Below are 20655 nucleotides of genomic sequence, written 5' to 3'. Positions count from 1 at the left end.
CTGGGAGCCGGCGTGGGTTGGGTGGGCGGGTGCTGGGAGCTGGCGGGGCGGGGTGGGGTGGGGGTGCTGGAAGGCGCGGGGGGTGGTGCTGGGAGCCGGCGGGGGGGCGAGGGGTGGGTGCTGGGAACACGCGCGCCCCGCCCCCGCGCGGCCCCGAGCCGGGTCCTGCCCGCGCGCCCCGCCCCGGCCCCGGCCGCGAGCGCCGAGGTGCCGCCGCCGCCGCCGCCGCCGCCGCCGTCGTCGCCGGGATGTGACCTTCAGAGCCGCCTGCACGGGATGAGCGGAGCCACCGCCCCGCGGCGCCCGCGGCTCGCCACGGCCTCCCGGGCGCTCTGAGAGCGCGCGCTCCCGGCCCGGTCGCCGTCCCCGGCCCTCGCCCCGCGCTCGCCCCGGCCCGGCCCCGCCATGCCGCCGCCGCCCGCGCTCGCCGCCGCCCTGGGCACCGCGCTGCTTGTGCTCCTGCTGGCCTCCGAGTCCGCGCACAGTGAGTACCGGGCCGGACCCCCGGGCCCCTCCCCAGAGCCCCCCCTCCCCGCGGGCGCCTGCTCCCCGCGCCCCCGCTCTCCCCCCCCGCCCCGGGCGCCTGCTCCCCGCGCCCCCGGGCCCCGCACGCCGCAGCCGCGTCCCCGGGGGGCTGGCGGCCGAGAGGACGGCGCGTGCGGGGCGGGGTTGACGGCGTGTCCCCGTTCCGTCCCCGTTCTCTCCCGGCGTCGTTCTCCCGCCCGCGTCCGGGCAGCTGTGATGCTGCGGGCGCGAGAGGCGGCGCAGTTCCTGCGGCCCCGGCAGCGACGCGCCTACCAGGTCTTCGAGGAGGCCAAGCAGGGCCACCTGGAGAGGGAATGCATTGAGGAGCTGTGCAGCCAGGAGGAGGCCCGGGAGGTGTTCGAGAACGACCCCGAGACGGTGAGCGCGCGCAGTCCCGCTGCTGGGGTCTGGGAACATCCTCCGTGCGCGCTGCTGGGGAGCCTCACGGGGACGCCCCTTCCCCGCTGCGCAGACAGCCTTGGTGTTAGGGGTGCCGGGGCTGCAGTCAGGTCTCCCAGTCAGGAGTGCTGGAGGGGGGGGCGGGGGGCCCTGGGTCCCACCGTCAAGGCTCCTGCACACCTTTTGGGCCCCATCTCTCCTGGTGACCCCAGGTACTCCCACAGCTGTAAGCAGGTGCGTGAATGGGTCCTCTTGAGACCCCATTACCTTGGTCAGCAGGCCTCTGAAGGCAGCCGCCTTCAGGGAAATGTGCAATAGGCAACACCTCCTCAGTGCTTAAGACGTAAGAGGAATACAGTGGGTAAAAGCCTAAAGGGCTTCCTGCCTCCCCCCTTAGATGGACCGGAAGTGAGGCGTGGGCTGCCCGCAGCCCCTAGATCTTCACCAAGGGGTATGGACTGTGTGCCTGAAAGAGGAAATGAAAGACGTGGCCTCTGGGATCGCTTGCCACAGCAGGTCCCGAAAGCCAAAACGGAAATAGGACCAGGACATCTGTGGGAGGGGTGGGCAGGAGGGCTGGGGTCAGGGGGCCCCCCCGCGAGGGTGCCCTGTGGAGGCCTCCTTCAGCAAGGTGCTCTTTACAAGCAGCTGGTGACTTTGGGAGCCTGGCTGTGCTGGCTCAGGATGTGACTCTATTAATAACGTCCTTGGGGGGTGTGGGGCGGCAGGCAGCCAACAGCAGGGAACAGCCCGTGTGGACTCAGCATCTGTGCAGGAGCTCTGCCCTCCCCGGGAGGGGACCCACGGGACCCTGCGTGTGTATCAGTCCTGGGGCAGATGCCCTTGGAGAGTGCCAGTGTGCAAATCGGATGGGCTTTATACCATGAGGTCAGGGTGACTTCACAGACGTTTTTGGTTCTACCGGAATGTTTCTTCTAAAGAATTCTGGGATAAAATAAACACTGTGTGCAATAAATGGATAGCTCTGTGGGGCCCACAGAGGCTTTGTCTTCCCTGGTATTTCTCATCATTTGACCTGACAACCCTTTCCAGGCCGTTGTGAAGCGAGCTTTGAGGAGATGGCCGGCCCCCAGCAATTCTTGTGCGAGTTGCTGCCGTGGGGTGGGCCTGAGAAGGTTGTTTTCTCCAGGGCCGTTGCTTTCCACGTCAATAGCAGCACCGGTTCAATCTTCCTGTGAGGGCAGCACTGCTGGTCTTTTCTGGCCTGTTTTCCGGTTTCTTTAATGACGAACCTGGTGGCCCAATGAGTCATCCCCTGCAGAGGATTTCTGAAGGCCTAGCAACAGGGCCATGTGCCTGGCCAGCAGGTCCCTGCCCGGTTGCAGGACTGTGTGACAGGTGCAGCGGGGCTCCCCAGCCCCCAGACCTTGTACAGAGACCCTGGGAGGGGGCTCACAGGTGAGAAGAGTTGAAGCTACTGTCCACCCCCGGGGCCACTCCCGGCTGTGCTTGCCCAGAACGACAGGGCCTGACCTGGCTTTTCCTTGCTGCCTGGACACACTGTGTGTTAGCCACAGTATCCTTCTTCCCAGAGCATTAATCCCCTCGCTGATTTTAATTGCTTTTATGTTTTAATCGTAACTTTATAAACATCTGACACAAAGGCAAGAGAAGGAAAAGTGTGTTTGCTCAGGGCCCATGAGTTTTTTTTTCAACGTTTATTTATTTTTTGGGGGACAGAGAGAGACAGAGCATAAACGGGGGAGGGGCAGAGAGAGAGGGAGACACAGAATTGGAAACAGGCTACAGGCTCTGAGCCATCAGCCCAGAGCCTGACGCGGGGCTCGAACTCACGGACCACGAGATCGTGACCTGGCTGAAGTCGGACGCTTAACCGACTGCGCCACCCAAGCCCCAGGACCCATGATTTTAACTCAGCCAGTGCTCTCTGGGCGCATTCCTGCAAGGGAGGTCATGGCCGCCCCAGCCTCCAGGGGTCCTCGTCCCTACAGCAGAGACTTGTGAACTTCTTTCATAGGAAAGCAGTCCGTGGTTTTCCAGGATCCTGTCCTCCTCGCCAGTTCCTGGCGGCAATAGTAACTACATCCTTCTCTTCATTTGCCAGTTTCCCAGGTTACACCAGCTACTTCGGGGTCGTCCCTCAAGGTCAGCTGGGTTGCAAACCCTTTACCTGAACCTGTACCTTGCATCTTGTGTAGACCGTAGTGAAGACTGTTTGGCCGTTGGCTTGTGGCATGCTGGGAGGAGCCAGGCTAGGGGTAGGAGTCACCCTCACCACCATGGGGGCACTCTGGAAGGGGCCACCCTGTCCTCAGGGTCGGGCTCAGTGGCAGGCATACACAGCCACCTGGTCCTGCTCTGGCCTGCTGGCAGAGAGGGCACCACTGCCCTCCGGTTCTGATCCTGCGGTTCTGGGGGCGCACTAGTGAGCGAGCCCCAGGGAGGGCGTGCGGGAGCTGGGCCCTGCCCCCCAGGTTGGGCGGGCTTGAGCACCTGGAGGGCCAGCTCTTGGCTGCAGATGTACTTTCTGGTGTTTGGAGGCTTGTGCTGGAGTGCTGACTGCTAGCTGGGTGGGCTGTTCCTGCCTGATCCGGATTGTTCCTGACTAGGCTGTCTTTCTCTTGGGAAGGGAAGTGACCTTCACAGCAGGTAGCTGCTAGCACAATGGTTCCTTCCTGATTCCAGCCTTATCACACACCTGTGCTGGAAAGGAAGGGGGCCTGGGGTGGGGGGCTTCCTGACATCCTGGTCACCCTCCTGCTTCCCTCCTGGGAGCAGACAGTCCTCCCCCTCACGCCTCAGGCCCCTGGGGAGTGTCCCAGGCTCCCCATTGTTGCCAGGGCTAACGTTCCTCTGCAGGGCTCAGGGACAGTTGATTCCCTCCCTATCTGTTTCCTCTCACATGCTACGCTCCCCGCTGGCTCGCCCTCTCCTTGCTTGTCCTCAGTATCGCTTCCCATTTACAAGACCCCTTCTGTGCTGGGATTCTCCTAAGCTCACCACTGGCCAGCCCAGCAGAGTCTCCTTCTACTTAAATCCTTTAAGGCTGGCGGGTTCCAGACGCCGGAGGCCGTCTCAGTAATCGGCCTTCGCTTCCGGAAAGGGTTCTGGACAAAAGACTTAGCCAGCCCCACCCTACCTGCCTCCCAGCTCCTGGGAGCCCTCCCCTCTTGGGAACCCGCTCTTGGCAGCCACAACCTGGTGCTAGGAAAGAAACTCCAGGCCCTGGCCTTGACCCAGCACTTCGTTAAATTCGAGGGCAGACAGTATTCGCAGCACGGCCAGCAGCGCACCTGGAGGGCTTCACGTCACAGGTGCATGACCGCCGGCCAGTGCTTGAGCTCACATGTGTCCCCCTTGTCCGTCTCTCTCCATGTCTCCCCCTCCCACCTCCTCCATGTCTCTTGGATGTGGGGGAGCCCGGTGGTGCTGGTGGAGGGTTTTACGGGTACAGTCAGCTTCAAAGCCCTGCAGTGCTACTGGCCTCCAAGGACACTGTCTTCCTGAGATCCCTGTTTCTTTCAGGACAGCTTGGGGACAGGTACCCCTACAGAGATGAAAGTCTTACCTTCCAGCCTAAGGCCTAAGGGGTCTCACGAAGACCCCAGCAGGAGGGTGGGAGGGAGGAAGAGGGCACCTGGTCACCACTCCCCCCAACCCCTGCCACGACTTGCCTCTGCAATGCGGGTGCCCTGGCTGGGGAGGTGACATACCAGCTGTGACCTCCAGGACAGCCACCGGCTGCCCACCTGCCCCCACCACCCCACCGCTGCCTTGCAGGTGGCCTGCATACGCTGCCCCACGCACACACTGCCCATCTCCTTTCTTAGGGTTCTCAAGGGAAGCAGCTCCTGCGGACCGTGGCCTCCCCTCCTGGACCCTCTCCTTCTTAGGCTTTCGCCCCTAGGGGCCACAGGGAAGCTGGTCACGGGCTGGATTCGCCATTGTGGGGCTGGTTCTGCTTTGTCTTGAGGTGGCTGCTGCTGAGCTGAAAGGCCTGGGGCAGGGGTGCCGCTGAGGCAGGACCGGCCCTACTTGGCTGTCCCACACTGGGTTCTCTCCTGGGCGTCTGCAGGCACTTCAGCTGTGCTGTTCAGCCTCTACAGACCAGGCCCAGTGGATGACACTTGGTCCTTGCCAGTGGGCCCAACATCTGCCGAAAGCCAATTAAAGACATTTTGGAAAACGCTGTAGAAGCAAAACAGCCTTCTAAGACTCTGATGCTTATGGTCTGTTGCTTGAGATTCCAAGTAGCTGGGGCCAGGATTTTCCAGACACTTCCCGGGTCATCCTTGTGTTCCAGTCATGCTGACAGGTGACCCACTGTCTTCACACTCGATGCCCCTCTTCCCTGGGGTCGGTGGGTTGGCACTGGGAGCTGTTTCTGTGATGCAGCATCTGTTGAGGCTCAGGGGTTAGTGTCTGACATCGGGAATGCTCTGTGCCTCTGCAATGCTGGTCCGGGGGCCCCACTGTGAGCTGTGTTCTTGCGAACTTGGACCTTGATGGGGTGCAGTTCATTGGAAGTTTTATAATAACTTTTCAAGAGAACTTGAAGTTCCAGAACAATATCCGGCCTGCTCCCAGTGATCGCACGATGACAGATGTGTTGTTCAAATGAGATAGTTTGAACCCCATACTATCATACTTGTTTCCTCAGACTTCTTTTGTCAGATTTGAGAATTGTTTCTTTCTGGTATCAGTGCCCATGGTAATACACAGTTTTCCACATCTATCCCCCAAACCTGCCACATAGACCTGGTTTGCGCAGGGCTTTTCTTGAAACACTGCTCTCCATGAAAATCACACAGCTGGAATCAGCCAGCCCCTGGGGGCGGGCCTCTGCTTCCACCCGGGGGCCACTGAGGCTGTGCTGGGGCATCCTCCAGGACTGGCATGACGTGGCTGCAGGTGCAGCCGCCTGGGTGACTGGTTTGGACACATGCCTCTATAGTACGATGCTTCAGATTGAAACGGAGGATCCTGTTGGCAGGTTGCTATTGGCAGTTGCCAGGGGCCGGGAGTAGGAGAGGGTGCTTCCCACCTGCCCTGTCTCGTAGCAGACCAGCCATTTGTGATGGAAGAGTCACCTTGGGCCCGCCCCGAATGATTGCTGCGGCTGCATTCCTCAGATGCAGGTTCTGGGTTGTCCCACGCACACCCCAGGCTTACCCCGTGCCAGATACGCGTGGAACATCTCACGTGCACCTCATGTGCACGCCATGATGTAGCATGTCCGGAGGGGCATCAAAATGCACTTAAAATTCCTTTCCCTAAGCCAGAAACAGACAAGAACATTGCAGTAGTGTTCGTCACAAGGTCATAGGACGTGGTGGCCCTTATTCCAGATGCTTGTGAACTGAGGCTCAGGTATCTATGTGGGGACTTGCCCAAGTTCACTCTTCACTGGGAGGACACAGATGGAAACTCAGGTCCCAGCCTCCAAGGTCAGCATGTTAACTCTGAAGTGATTGACCTTCCGAGGCGAGAAGTGTCTACACAGCCTGCTACGTGGTGACGCGCACATGGGCACTGATTCATCCTAAAGCTGGTTATGAAAAGGGCCCAGAAAACCCAGCTTTCCAGCTGGCTCTCACCACTCCCCGGGACTCGGCTGGCTCAGCCCCTGTGCTTATCTCGCTGGTATGTGCTGGGCACCAGGGGCTGGTTCTGGGGGCGTGGGGGTGCGTGCGGCTGCAGGAATCCCACTGCACAGATCCACAGAGCTGCAGTCCCCAGCTTTTATCTGTGCACCTGCGTGTTGTCCCCACAGGAATTTTTAACAACACACGTGCACATTAGCGTCTCAGGAAGGAGGGGAGCGCTGTGGCCTTGGGGGTGTTTCTGGGGCCTGCTCCCCTCCTTGCAGAGCTGACCTGGAGGCCCTGTGGGCCTGGCAGGGGTAGATAGGGGGTGTCCGTGTTTCCTTTGGTCTCATGGAGTGCTTAAACAGACCCCTGGTTTGGAGAATCTTAGAGGAGATGAACTTGGGAAGACGACAGAGGGATTTTGTGTGAACCACGCTTAGAAAAACATGCACAGACTGAGTGATGCTGGCCTGGGGGACTGAGAACCTGTCAGGGTCCCTGCAGGCTGAGGGGCCAAAGCTTGCCCGTCAATAGCTGGGAATCTCTCCGGAAGCCGTCGTAAAAACTGTGAGACCGTTGTTGTGACTTCCTCCAGCTACCGCAAAGCAGAAGCCTCCGTAATGATGATTCAAGTTGATGTGACTTGGATAGTATTTCCCTTAGAAGTCAAGTTTGCTAGCAAGACAACACTAAGGTTAAAGGATTAGTCAGTGTTGTGGACCGCTTCTCAGGAAGACACCTTGTATTTGTATCACGTAAATAAGCAGTTATTGTGACGCTTGAGTCTCAGCCCACTTTGTCAAATAGCGTAAGGAGTTTTGGAAACAAAATTTCGGGCAGTTATTTATTAAAGGAAGTAAGAAATTCTTAATTTCCTGTTTGAAAAGTAACGACCATTTGTTATGCTTCGATGTGTGCCTCCTATTATGTCGTGTGAACTAGATCAAAGTGCTGGGTACTCCACGCCAAAAACACTTACACACTGCTGATGCTGATGTGTTTGCAAAGCAGTTTCCACGTCCATTAACACGCTGGTGTCTCGGCCCTCCTGGCAGTGAGCCTCCCATTAACCTGCATATGCGTCAGAGGGCAGGAAGAAGGCAACTGCCCTGAAGGTGAGCCGCAGCATCAGGGCCGGAAGCTGTCTGGGTCCCCCTGGCTTACCCCGTCCCTGCAGGGACTGCGCCAGCCTGGGAGGAGCTCGAAGAGTTAAAGTAGTTTGGACATGAAGGCATGTACGAGACGTCAGTTGCCAAATTCTAGAACCTTCCCAGCTGCATGTGGCCCTGTTCATGAGCTACAAGAGGGCAACTGTGCTCAGTTCACACTGTGAGCCCAGGTGATGTTTCTGTCTTAATAATGTGCATTTTAACCCACTAGGCTTGTGTGGTTTTTGACCATTTTTGGAAGGCAGATTTGCTCTCAGAGCGTCAAGTTTATAGAGAGACCACTAAGAACCCCACCAAGCCTCAGAAGGCCCCGGGGAAGAGGTGCACAGGCTGGGTGCTTGGAGGGCATTTCAGCAGGCTGGGCAGGCTGCCGGGCAAGGAGCTCGTCGTGGTCACAGCTTCTGGAGTTCCAACTCCAGAACTGACTGTCCCGCGGTAGGAGAGGGGCGAGTGGCAGGTGGACAGCCCACACGCAACCTTGCCTCACGGAGAGGGTGGGCAACTCCCTGATGCTCTTGACTGTTGCCACATGGGAGACTCTGGAGGCACAGACCCCGTGTGGCAGACCAGGGTTCCAGTGGTCAGCATGGGGCAGAGGCAGGTGGGAGGTTCTGTCTGCAGATGGGACTTGTCGAGGATTTCACCAGCCACCTATTTGCTGTCCTTTCTGGTGCTCCCCTTCTTAGCGAAGGGGCCAGATGGGTGACGGCACGATTAAGGAGCAGACGTGGAAGAGACCGTCTCACAGAAACATTGTCCTGTGGTTTCAGAGCAAACTGCTAGGCCTCACGTTAGATGCAAGTGGACCGAGCCTGTCGTTGGGTTCAGGCCTTGAAGGTGCTTTGGGCACAGGTTCCTGTGTTTACAAACCTTCAGGGAACAGGAGCATGGGAGAATGCGTCCCAGGGAAGGCCGGGTTTGTTGGAGCACCCAACTCCATTTACGTGAGGGTGTGCGGCCAGTGGGCTCTTGGCCAAGACCAGCACACTGATCCTCCCAGAACCAGGTGCTCCCCGTAGGTGGGGTGTGAGCTCTACACGGGGCCACTTCACTCACGGGCAGTCCCTACTAGTAGGAGTGACGACTCAGTTGTTGAATCACACATGCACCATGTCTCATCGCCTCCTCAGAGAGTAGCGTCCTTGGAATGAATGGTGGAAGAAGAGGTTGGCAAATGGCAGTTCATCTAAGGATCTAAGTTCAAAAATGCATTGGCAGTTTGTAAGCTTGAGGAAACTTAGTACTGATATTTCTGAGTTTTGGAAGACACAAGCTGAGAGCACCGATTTAGGTATTTCTCCCAGTGTGCTTAGCTTTGTTATAAATAAAATCAACAACTCAGTGAAAATTGTAGGACTCTACGTTTGCCTGTTCATTCATTCATACACCCAGCCATCCATGCATTCTTCCTTTGATCCATCCATCCGTCATCCAGCCAGCCAGCCACCCATCCAACCACCCATCGATTTACTCATTCTTCCATTCATCTATCCATTCATCTATCATTCATTCACCCATTTAGCAATGGCTCCTGAGGGCCTTCTGAGGGATAGTCAGCACCAGGCCAGGTATCGGGCATATACCTTCCCCTCTGGGATCTTCAGCTCACAGTTTAGTGGCCTGCAGTTTTGCTCACTTCTTTGTATCTTTAGCTGTTTAAGTAAAGCAGAAGCAAACTCCTGAGAAAAATGATTGCCAGGTGACAGACGGCTTCATTTCCAACCTGGGTGGCCCTGGCCTCCTGCTGGCTGGTCTGCCCATTCCCTGCTCCTGACCCCAGCCAGGCCCTCACACGCCTCCTTGTGTGGTCAAAAAGAAAGGGTAAGTTTGTAGGCAACAGATCCCTGGTTCTGAATCTGGCCATCTGAACTGTGGCCTCTGCTCCGTGGATCACTGGGAGGGTGATGCTCATGGGAGTCAGCCCAGCTCCTGAGCCTCAGGCCACAGTTTATGTGTGGCCAACTTGTGGTGCAGGTGGGGCCGGCTCTCTGTTCTGTGTCCAGTGCCCTTCATTCACTGAGATTTCCATAGGTCTTCCTCTTTGGTCAGAACGTTGAAGGACAATTAGAAATGTCTCTTTCTCTTGGGAGAGCGCATAGTGGTTTTAGGTGCATCTGTCTTAGCTTTGCTGTTACTCGGGGTTAATCATCTCTGTCCTAGATTGCCAGCCAAATGAGCACCCCTCTCACCCCAAATAAATCAAGCACACAAATTAAGATAAATTGTCACCAGCTTATGGCCCAATGGTTTTGGAAACCACATTCCCATGGGTGTAATTAACTTAAGGGAAGGGCACATGGCTTTTCGGTCAGCGAGGCTCTTCCAGAACAATACAATCGCTGTCAAAACACATGACACATAGCTAGTAATAGGGCTTTGAAAAATGTAATACAGCTTTCTGGATAACATATAGAACAGCTTTCCTGTGGCAGTGCCAAGTTTATGACCATACAGAACAGCTTTCTTGTGGCAGGTGCCACATTTATGACCATACAGAATAGCTTTCCTGTGGCAGGTGCCACGTCTATGACAACTGGGAACTCTGCTCACAGATCCTCAGTGTCTTTAGTTCCTTCGTAGTCTAATTCTTGGTTTTGTGAGTGGACACATCGTGCATCCTAAGTCTTTTCTTTCAGAGCCAGAGCCCCTCCCTTTGTGACAAAGTCTGTGGCCTTTGCTCTCCCTCTAAACCCGGCAGATGTCCCTGTCTGCTTGCCTTCAGCTCTGGGGGCTTCGTCTGAGTGCGCCTGGCCTCACTTGCCTTTCCTGTCTGGGAGTGGCCAGTCCATGACTGAAAGCAGCACGGAGAAGTGAAACCAGGCCGTCAGGGCCCTCTGGATGCTGGTGGGGAGGGGTGTCCCCGCCCTGGCTGTGTGGCTCTGCCTGCCAGACCTGGCCTCTGTCACACCTGCCTGAATGTCACCTTCACAACCGTGATACAAGCTGAAATACAAACTTGCTCTGACCATTACTTTTCTTTTAAAGGAGTTAAGAGTCTAAGCCACGTCTTTATCAGAATATGACTTTCTGATGGGTGTCTTAGCAAAGTGTTGTAAACAGCGAGGGAAAGGGACAGGTGAGGTGCCAGACCATGGCGTGAGGCCAGCTAACTGTGGGGGCCCATCACTGCAGATGACACACCAGCTCCTTTCAGTGTGGTTTTGGATCCCAGTGTGCTGTCGGGAGCCCGACCTGGCTTCCTAACCTTGGTTGAACTCCACGACCCGTCATGAGCCTCGGTTTCCTCCTCTCTGATGACGGAGTTAATTGAAAAGACCTTGGAGCGGTTGTGAGGGTCAGATGGAAGGACATACAATCACAGCACCTGTAGTGGGCACCCCTCCTCGGTGGGTGCTGCTGTGTAGCGACCTGGTCCCGTCCAGGGGAGCATCTAGGGCTAAGCCACGCTGTGACTGACCCTCAGTGAGAGATGATGGTGGACGGGTGGGGCCAAGGACCCTGGGGACAATTCCAGCTGCCCTCTGCTGCTGGCCAAGACAGGGCAAGTGGTCCTAGTATTTGGCAGACAGCTGGTATGGTGCAGAGCTCTTAGTTCACGGTCACGGACGGAAAGGACCTTTGCTTCCCTTGCACCCTCCACACCTCGCCCAGCACCAGTTCCTTGTACAAACACAGTCAGTGCAAGTCAGCACCTGCGTGTGGATGGCCCCGCGGGGTCTGCATGCTTCTGGGAGGAGCCCGGTGTCAGCGAGGGTCCAGACAATCTTCCTCCCGGCCCTCCGCCTCCTGTGAGACACTGGGTCCCTTAAATGACATCCCCGTTGCCGCTTACAGAAGGTCCAGGCAGACATCATTCTGCAGCGGCCGAGACAGCGGCCTGGGCCGCACCCTCCCTCTTCTTCCTCACGCCATGGTCCTTGAGGCGTAAAGTGGCTTTCTGGGTGGTTCTGCCCTGCTGTCACTGAGCCAGCTGTGGAGAGTTCCCCGCCTTCCTCACGCACCTGCCCCGCCCAGGTGCCTGTCTGTGCCCACTGGGGAGGAAGGCGAGGCCCTCCGCCAGCTGCTGTGGGCACTGTGTGGGGAGTGCAGGCCACGCCAGTAAACTGTCGCCCCTTCTTTTTCTTTTTCCACAGGACTATTTTTACCCAAGATACTTAGGTAAGTTTGCATCGCTGCTTCTGTAGTTGTAGAGGAACAGAGGTGGACATGTCACCTGTCAGCTGGGCCAGCCCGTCCCGCAGGTGCTCCCAGGGAGGTTGCTTTACTCACACGGTGAGCTTGGGACTCTTGGAGCATGCGGTCACAGCGCCTGTGTCTTTCACGGCAGCACGATCCGCGTCAACCACGATCCAGTGCCGTTATTTGCAAACCGCTTCTCTGTTCTGACTCCGCTAGCTTGCTGTTTGGGAATGTGGCTGATTTAGTGAGTCTCAGACCTGTTGGTCTCGGGGTGTCTGCACTCCTGAAGTTACTGAAGATGCCGAAGAGCTTTTGCTCCGTGGACTATGGTTGTTGGTATTTGCTGTGTTTTTTAACAGAACTGAGCCCAGTAAGAGATGTTTTTGTTTAATTTGAACAAGAGGAACGGACAGGCAGGTGCTCCTGTCTGCCCAGCAGGGGCGTCACCGGGCAGCGTGGCCCCCAGAAAGCTCCTGAGTGTACTTGGGAGAGAAAGTAAGACGCATGACAGCCAAGTGACCAGGGACCGTCAGAAAGAGGCTCTGGACTTTCCCTGAACTACTCCTTTAATTGATGCTGTTCTAAGATTTTTCTAAGATGTACATCATTATGAGACAGACCTACACCAGGGTCTGTTCCTTCTTAAGTATGGTGAATTTCCTGTTGGCCTTATGTCCTCTTAGCGGTATTCTCTGGGTCTGTGCCATAGTGGACCCTGAAGAGCTGGGGACCTGCCCACTCCCGGGCTCCCTGTTGGCCTCCGCAGGCCTTGCTCCTAGGTGTCTGGGATTTGTTTCCAGGGGCAGAGGGTGACCAGCTGTCCCGGGAGCTGCCTCCAGGTCGCCTGGGCCCCAGTCCTCCTGGGCATGACCAAGCGCCAGGGACCTACTGAAGGTCCAGGAATGGCTCAACACCCGTTCTGCATGAGTTCCAGTGTCTGGTCCCCTCCTCCAGCTCCCGTGTGAACCAACCTGTCAGACAGCTCGGGGAGGGGGACACTCAAATCATGACTTCCACATTCAGGGTCCAACGGGGGTTCTGTTGGAGACCAACTTGAAATAAGGTTCACCTCTCTGACTGTGGCCAGAAAACCCAGTGACTGTTCCTGGTCCTTCATGCCACCAGAGAGGCCGCAGACAGACCTTTGGACACAGTTCAGCCTTTTTGTGGGAGGCCTTTTCTTGCTTGCCAGTGTTAAAATCTCTAATAACAAAAGCTGGAGCACCTAGGGAATGTGAATAATCTCCTCTTCCAGAGGTGGCTCAGAGACGACTCACGAGTTCTGAGGTCTGTCCTGTCATCTGTCACCTGTGACAAGAATGACTGACCTGCTTTTCATCTGTCTTACAGACTGCGTCAGTAGGCATGGGCCTCCACACAGCAAGAGCCCAGCTTTCGCTGCCTGCGTTCAGAGTAAGTCCGCCTCCCTGCTGTTCCCCTCAAAGCCCCGCGGGTTTGGGTAACTTCAGGCTCTGCTGTGGTTTTCCAGGGACCTTGACTAGCCCCATTACCTTAAGGAGCTGCAGCCCCGGCCTGAGCTCTGCTCCTTTTCCACTGAACTTGCCCTTTGCAGCAAGTGAGGTTCGTTTTTCTAAATAAGCAAGCAGTGCACGCGGTATAAAATCTAAGCCTTTCCTGGGTGTGAGGAGCGAGCACTTCGCCCCCGGCTGTGCCTCCTGGTCAACCGGTGAGGCTCCAGAGGCCCCGGTTACCAGATCTGAGAATATCCTGGGGCCTGTAAACACATACGCACAGTCTCTTGTTTTGCACAAATGCCAGCTTACCACACGGGCGTGCCAACCTCTCTCTGCCCTGAGTGCAGCTCGGCACACATGCACGTTCACGGCAACACCGGCTCGGGTAGGTAGCATTAACTGTGAACTGGGGACTTCTAGGCTACCTCCGGTTTTTGACAAGTACAAACAAAATCTCACATGCATCTGACGGTGTCTGCAGGACAGAATCCCAGGGCGGGACCTACAGCACCAAGCCCAGTGTCATTTCTCATCTTGGGCCTGAATTACGCCAGGAGCGAGCAAGCGCAAGCAGGAGGCCCACCCACTTATCTCTGCCAAGCTGGTGCATTTTTTTTTAACTTTTTGGTTTCACCCAGTATAAACGATGAAGGGTGACTCCCAGTCTTTGTGTTTATGTTTTTCTCACCGAGTCAAGCTGAGCTTTATGTGTTAGCCGTTCGCACAATTTTCCCTCTGCTTATCATGCATCTTTTGTATTCTTATTAACATCATGTAAGTGATCACTCAGTAACACTGACTTTTCGCTGGCGAGGAACGCTGTAGCCACCTCAGCTGGGACTGACTCTGGGCCCGGCTCAGGTCTGAGCTCCTCACGGCGAGCTGGCTGGTCGACCCTAAGCCCAGGTGTCTGTGTGTTCGCCGCACGTGCTGGGCAGTTGGGCTCTGGGCGCGCAGCCCCTGCACCTGAGGCCAGGCCTGCCGCCCCCGGGGAGCCCAGGAGGGGAGGACCCAGAGCTGCTCATGGACTGGCTGGCCTGGCTTGTGGTGCTGCTGCGTCCAGCCACCCACCTGTCCATGTGCCTGCCAAGGGCCTCACCCCACTCGCCTGGCCTGGGTAACGGGCCCAAGCCCTGGTTCAGGGGAGCAGAAGAAATGATTGATATAACTCAGGAAGGCGAGGGAAGGGTGGTGAGGCCGCGTGGCCCCTGCTCCCCTCTGACCCCAGGACAGCGGCACAATAGCAGGTGCAGAGCAGACTGGCTTCTGTCATTTTGGGTACAAGTGCCTGTTAACTCAGGGTGGTCAAAATCCATGCCCATGCATCCTTGGCAACCTGGAGCAGGCTCCCTCCCTCGGCCCCCTGGGGTCAGCCCGTGACCTCGGCCTCTCCAAGGGGCATGGTCATTGCAGTTTTAGTTTCATGTCATGTTGGCTTTTTGTTTTTAGCAATTTTTTTATTGTTGTTAATTTGCTAAACCAATTTTTTCTTTTAAATTATGTCTCCAAATTGATGAGATTGCTTTATTTTTTTAATGTTTATTTTTATTTTTGAGAGAGACTGAGCATGAATGGGGGAGGGGCAGAGAGAGAGGGAGACACAGAAGCAGGTTCCAGGCTCTGAGCTGTCAGGACAGAGCCCGACACGGGGCTCAAACCCACAAACCGCAAGATCATGACCTGAGCTGAAGTTGGACGCTTAACTCACTGAGCCACTGTACATCCCTGTAGATGTTTAATTCCTGGGTTTTAGGCCAAGCCCCCGGGCACCCCCATAAGTATTTAATTCCTGGGTTCAGGCTCCCTTTTCTGGAAATCATAAAAAGTTACCTAGTTATCCATGCTTCCTGACACAGCGTGAAGATCATTGTTTCCAGAGAGGTGCACCCTTGTTCCAACAGCATTTATTTAAAGTCATTGAGTCCTGGGCCATGTTGTACCACGTGAGAGATTTTGTGGCCTTAGAGGGACCGGAATTGTTTGAATAGCAAAGATGCGTTCTGAATGGGCTTGAGGCTCTGGGCTCTGGTGGCGGCTGGGGTGAGGAAGGAAGGGGGGCTTCCTGAGCTGGCACCAGGGTCAGATCTCATGCAGTGGCGGCGCTACGCCCCCCCATGCCCAGTCTCTCTGGACTGTGCGCTATGGTCAAATGTGTCGTCTTCCGTGGGTGCCTGACTGCACACCGTCTGTGCCTCTAAATTTTCCGAAATCTGGGGCAACCTGCAAATACAGTGCGTCCTTATTGGGGTGTGTATGAAGGCAGCTGGGGACAAGGACCCAAGGCCTGTCACTTGGGAAGGACACACGCCCTGCCTGCACCCGCACCCCCACCCCCTGCGCCCCCGGAGTGGCTCCTGCAGGCCTCTCCACCCGCAGCACAGTTCGGGCAACTTTAGGCTGTTTTCATGGTTCCTTCCCGACAGCTGTCTCATTTGGTGACCGTGAGGCAGCAGAGCTGAGTGCTTGACTGTCCATTATTGTCAGAATCGAAGCAATGTCCCCCAAGAGCCCATGTCTCGGTTTGCCCAGGTGCCCGTGTCCAGCCCTGCTGCGCTCCGGGCCTGGGGCTTTCCCGCCGCCGTCTCCACCTTCCGCCCGCCGTGTCCGAAGGGCCCCTTCCCTTTGGCCACAGTGGGCCCTGCACTGAGTGTGTCGTCCAGCTTATGACTCATCTTTACCTTCATTCCGAGATGGAGAGAAAGGCCTCCTGTGTAGGGATCACACGGCTGCTCAGAGCAGCAGGGCCGCGTGGGGGCGAGGGGAACCCCATGTTCTCAAGGCTCATTCTCGCTGGAGGCCCGGCCACAGGGAAGCGGGTGCCCTGGGTGCCTGCAGAGGCTTATCCTCACCCGTGCTCTCAGGTGCACGCCCTCGATCCCACGGGAGTTCGCTGGGCCCCTGCCCGGTGTCAGATGCTCAGATACCACCCCTCCCCCTTCCTTGGGTCCTGGGGCCGCTGTTGTTGGGGTCCTGTGGGAGCCCTGCTGCGGTGTCCCCTGGGGAAGTCTGTCTCCACCCTGGACTGTGGGTCCCTGAGGCGTTTTTATTCAAGGAGCTTTAGTCATTTCAGGCAGTTCCACGTGTCAAATGCACACTTCTGAAATAACTGAATCTTGAACCAAATGCGTCAAGTGGAGACACCCTTCTGCCTTTGGGGGCCCCACTGGGCTTGTGCTGTGAGCAGGCAGGCCAGGCCCTGGCACACGGCACACAACCCTCCTGCCCTATCTGCCATCTCTGGGGCTGGTGTTGGGCCTTGCCCTCCCCAGCCCTCCTGCCCCTCCCCACGGGCAGCATGGGGTCTGCAGGGCTGACTGGCTGTGGGACACGCCGTTCCCAGGCCCCGTTTCCTCATTCCTGGACCCGATTCTTGCTTGCTTACGGGGAGAAGGCATTTACCTTCCCTGCCAAAAACAACTGTGCAAGTGTCATAAAGCATTTGGGGATGCTGTGTCCGGTCAACACTTGCCAGTGAGTGTGGCAGGGCCACAGGAGGAGCCCAATGCCAGACTCAGGCCCCAGTTATTTGCACACAATTATGCGGATTCCCCAAGAAGTGGGGCCCTGGTGACAAGGTCACAGACCTGCATGGGACAAAGGGACGCAGCTTGGCGGAGTCTGGAGTCCTGCCAGTGAGGGCTGACAGGAGGCCCAAATGGGCTGGGGATCACTTGAGCCCCAGGCTGGTGAGGCAGAGAAGGGCTCTACTAGGAATTCATTGCTGGTGACCACAAGCAAGGCCTGGGGCAGAAATGCTGTCCCCAAACCTGGCGTTGGGCTGGAAATGTCAGTCATTTTTTTTTTTAATTTTTTTTTAACGTTTATTTATTTTTGAGACAGAGAGAGACAAAGCCTGAACGGGGGAGGGTCAGAGAGAGGGAGACACAGAATCTGAAACAGGCTCCAGGCTCTGAGCTGTCAGCACAGAGCCCGACGCAGGGCTCGAACTCACGGACCGCGAGATCATGACCTGAGTCGAAGTCAGCCGCTTAACCCACTGAGCCACTCAGGCGCCCCTGAAATGTCAGTCATTTTAAGGAAGAAGTGATAAACAGTGGCCTGTGCCCACCTGGTCAGTCTCCCAGCAGGACAGACACCTGAGCTCTCGGCTCTTGGGGGCCCTGTTGGCTCGTGCAAAGAAGAGGCTGGAAAACCCGGGAGTCTGACGAGCCTCTCCACCTGCCCAGCCGCCACGTTGTGTGGGCTAATCTCTCCATAAATAATGAGAAGCGGGGCACCTGGGTGGCTCAGTCGGTTAAGCATCCGATGTCATCTCAGGTCATGATCTCACGGTTCGCGGGTTCAAGCTCGACATCGGGCTTTGTGCTGACAGCTTAGAGCCTGGAGCCTGCTTCAGATTCTGTGTCTCCCTCTCTCTGCCCCTCCCCTGCTCGTGCTGTCTTTCCAACACAAATAAATGTTAAAAATATGTATATACATGTAAATACAAGAGAAGTGATTGACCTGATCAGAGAGTTGTGGGGTGCATGGCCCTGGGAAGGGTGACACAGTGACCTGCTCTCCCCTGCGGGCCTGGGGATGGCTGTCAGCTGGCCAGCCTGGAGCCCACAGTCCCCAGGCCACAGGGAAGTGGTCCAGAGCAGCAAGGTTTTGTCCACACCGCTGAAGGATACCTGCCTGAGGGACAGCGAGTTTGCTGCGGGCACTCTGGGCATCTCCCGCCCCGTCTACCAGCCCTGGCCCTGGGTTTGGACCTCAGCCACAGGCCCAGTGCTGTCCCCAGGCCGGAAGAGGCAGGTGTCCATGCTGGAAGAGGGGAGGGGAAGGCTGGCCAAGGTATGTCGAGGAACCAAGGCGAGAGCTGACCCACACAAGGGCTGCAGGGCCGGAAATCTCCTGGGCCTGCTGAGCATGGGCACAGTGAGAGCGGCAGAGGTCAGCCTGGGCCTCAGTGCTGAGATCCCCTGGAGACCCCTGGCCAGCCCCTCCCACACAGCATGGGCACCCAGGCAAGCCAGGCTGCTCGTGGGCGGGCCCTGCAGCTATGGCACCTTGGAGCTGGGCTTCAGCGGCCTGTGAGAAGTTGCTCACATGCCAAGTCGTTGGAAGGCACTCCCTGCGACTGTCTCAACTAGCCTGTAAAGCAGGTGGTGATTGACAGTCTTGGCCGGCAGACCACCCCCTGAGCAGGGGCCGGCCGGCACCCCTCTCTGGGAGAGCCAAGGCAGCCTGGGCCTGGGCAGTCCCGCATCCGGCCAGGTGGTGTGGGGGTGCTCCTGTGGCCGCCAAGCCCTGCAGGGAGCATGCTGGGGTTTGAGTGGATGGGGCGCCTGGCCGGGGACGGTGGAGATGTCGGCCGGGATGGAGGTTCCTCATGTGACCCTTAAGGTCAGCCAGGGGTCTGTGGGCCTGCTCCCTGGGAGGCCAGAGCACAAGGGGCCCAGCCAGGCCCACCCCGTCCTCCTCTGCTGCCCTTGGCCCAGCGGGCAGGTGGACACTCCCTACAAGCTGACCCAGATCTCCCTGGAACAGACGAGGGCCTGGACCACCTCCTCCATGACTGTTTTCCTGCCCAGAACTGGGGTCCATGCCTCTAGTCTGGGCCCGCCTCGGTGGGCCTGCCCCCCGGCCGTTCCCTCCCAGCTGAATGTTTTCTCCTTTTTCTCAACATAGACTTGCCTGACCAGTGCTCCCCAAACCCCTGCAACAAGGAGGGGACCCAAGTCTGCCAAGACCTCATGGGCAACTTCTATTGCCAGTGCAGAGCTGGCTGGGGCGGGCGGCTCTGTGACAGAGGTGAGGCCCCTCCCTGTGCCCCCAGCCCATCCGGGGATGTGCAGGGCCTGTTCCAGAGGAGGCAGGAGCCCCAGACTGTCCAGGTACCTGGCCCCTCATGGCCGGCCTACCTCCCTCCGGCTCAGAGGAGAAAGGAGAGGAGGGGCCCCTTGGCCCCTCACGTCCCCCAAGAACATGGAGAGGCACTGCTTTCGCCTCCAAGGACAGGGCGCTATCCAACCTTTGAGAAGCTATCAGGTGCTGGCAGTGGCCTGGCTCAGGCAGGACTGGAAGAAAAGCCACCGTAGGGCTACCCCTGGGGACCCTGGGTGGGGCCTTGTCCAACCTCCCTGTCTGCAGTTTTGGGGGGCAGCAAAGAAGCCGCAGGAAAAACGCCCCAAGACCTGGTGATCTCGGGGACCCCTTCACTGCTGCTCCAAGCCACCCCGGGGCCCTGCCCTCCTCTAGTGCGCACTCGCGGTAGACGAGCACCGCCCTTGGCACAGCGGGGTCTCCTGTGGGGACAGGCGTGCAGGTGCTTGTGCGTCACCTCTGCATGCTCCCCAGCCTCTCTTTGCTCTGTGCCCAGATGTCAACGAGTGCAACCAGCAGAATGGGGGCTGCAACCAAATATGCCTCAACAAGCCCGGCAGCTTCCACTGCGCCTGCTACAGTGGCTATGCGCTCACGGTGGACAGCAGGACCTGCCAAGGTAACGCCCGGGCCGAGCCTCCCCGAGCCCTCCCCATGCCCTCCCCGTCGGTCTGTGCAGCTGCCAAATTGCCAGAGTCGGCACGATGGCCAGATTGCTGAGGCTGGTGGTCACCTCGCGAGAGGCTGTGGGTCCCTGCAAAGGCGGGAGGGGGGGAGGGGCCTCCGCAGAGCACATGCCCGGGCATGTCAGCGGCCACGGGAGCTGCCGCAGCATCCAACCCGGGATGAGTCACCGGGCTCTCAGCCACTCCCTCTGACCCAGGGGCGGCCCCCATCCACACCCACCCGGCTTGCTTCCCTCTGGCAAAGGCTCAAGCCGAAGGCAACTGCAACTCTCGTCCCTTCTGTCTCGGGCCCCCTGCGGCCCAGCATCCTGCAAGCTGTGGCCAGCCTACTGCACAACAGGGGCACCCCGCTTCACAGGGGCAGCTCTCCGCCCACCCCCACCCCACCCTCCAACTCGGACCTGCTGACGTCTGTCACTGGCATGTCCCTGGGAATCTGGGACGTTTCTTGAGTGCTGCTGGCTTGCCCCGGAACAAGATGGAGGTACTGAGGGGGAAGCAGCCTCTGGAGCAAGGGCCCCTCCGTGGCCCGCGCACCTCTACCTGCTGGGGCCGAGGGGCAGGGTTCTCAGGGCCGCGGGCAGATGGTCTGTTTGGACGCCCCCAGGAAATGTGCCGTGTGCTATGGGGGACGTCCTGCATTAGCCTCCTCAGAAGTCCCTGAGTGACCAGAATCTCCCTCCCACCCGCTCGCCAAGTCTATGATGTGGGAGGACTCTAGGGGTCCCAGAGATTCCCTGCATCCTTGCCTTTGCCCCCAGAACAGCGTGTAGGGTAGTGGGACGGGACTCTGCACCTGCTGGGTCAGCGGGCTGCAAGGTGCTGTCCTCAGCATGACTGAGTAATGATTAGCATGATGGCA

General features: G+C 57.7%; 1 protein-coding gene across 1 annotated transcript in view; it reads left to right on the top strand.

The window, feature by feature from the left end:
* The first annotated feature begins 405 nt into the window (after positions 1-405).
* The window catches only part of GAS6 (growth arrest specific 6), a 33051-nt gene continuing 12801 nt past the window's right edge, over positions 406-20655 (top strand). Inside the window, exons 1-6 of the mRNA XM_030314533.1 lie at positions 406-484; positions 737-903; positions 11758-11782; positions 13154-13216; positions 18913-19035; positions 19604-19726. Coding sequence (XP_030170393.1) covers positions 406-484; positions 737-903; positions 11758-11782; positions 13154-13216; positions 18913-19035; positions 19604-19726 — 580 coding nt within the window. The remainder of the gene's footprint in view (positions 485-736; positions 904-11757; positions 11783-13153; positions 13217-18912; positions 19036-19603; positions 19727-20655) is intronic.

The sequence above is a fragment of the Lynx canadensis genome, chromosome A1 (genome assembly GCF_007474595.2).
Source record: "Lynx canadensis isolate LIC74 chromosome A1, mLynCan4.pri.v2, whole genome shotgun sequence".
In the NCBI taxonomy this organism is placed as follows: Eukaryota; Metazoa; Chordata; class Mammalia; order Carnivora; family Felidae; genus Lynx; species Lynx canadensis.
This window is presented reverse-complemented; position numbering and strand designations above follow the sequence as displayed.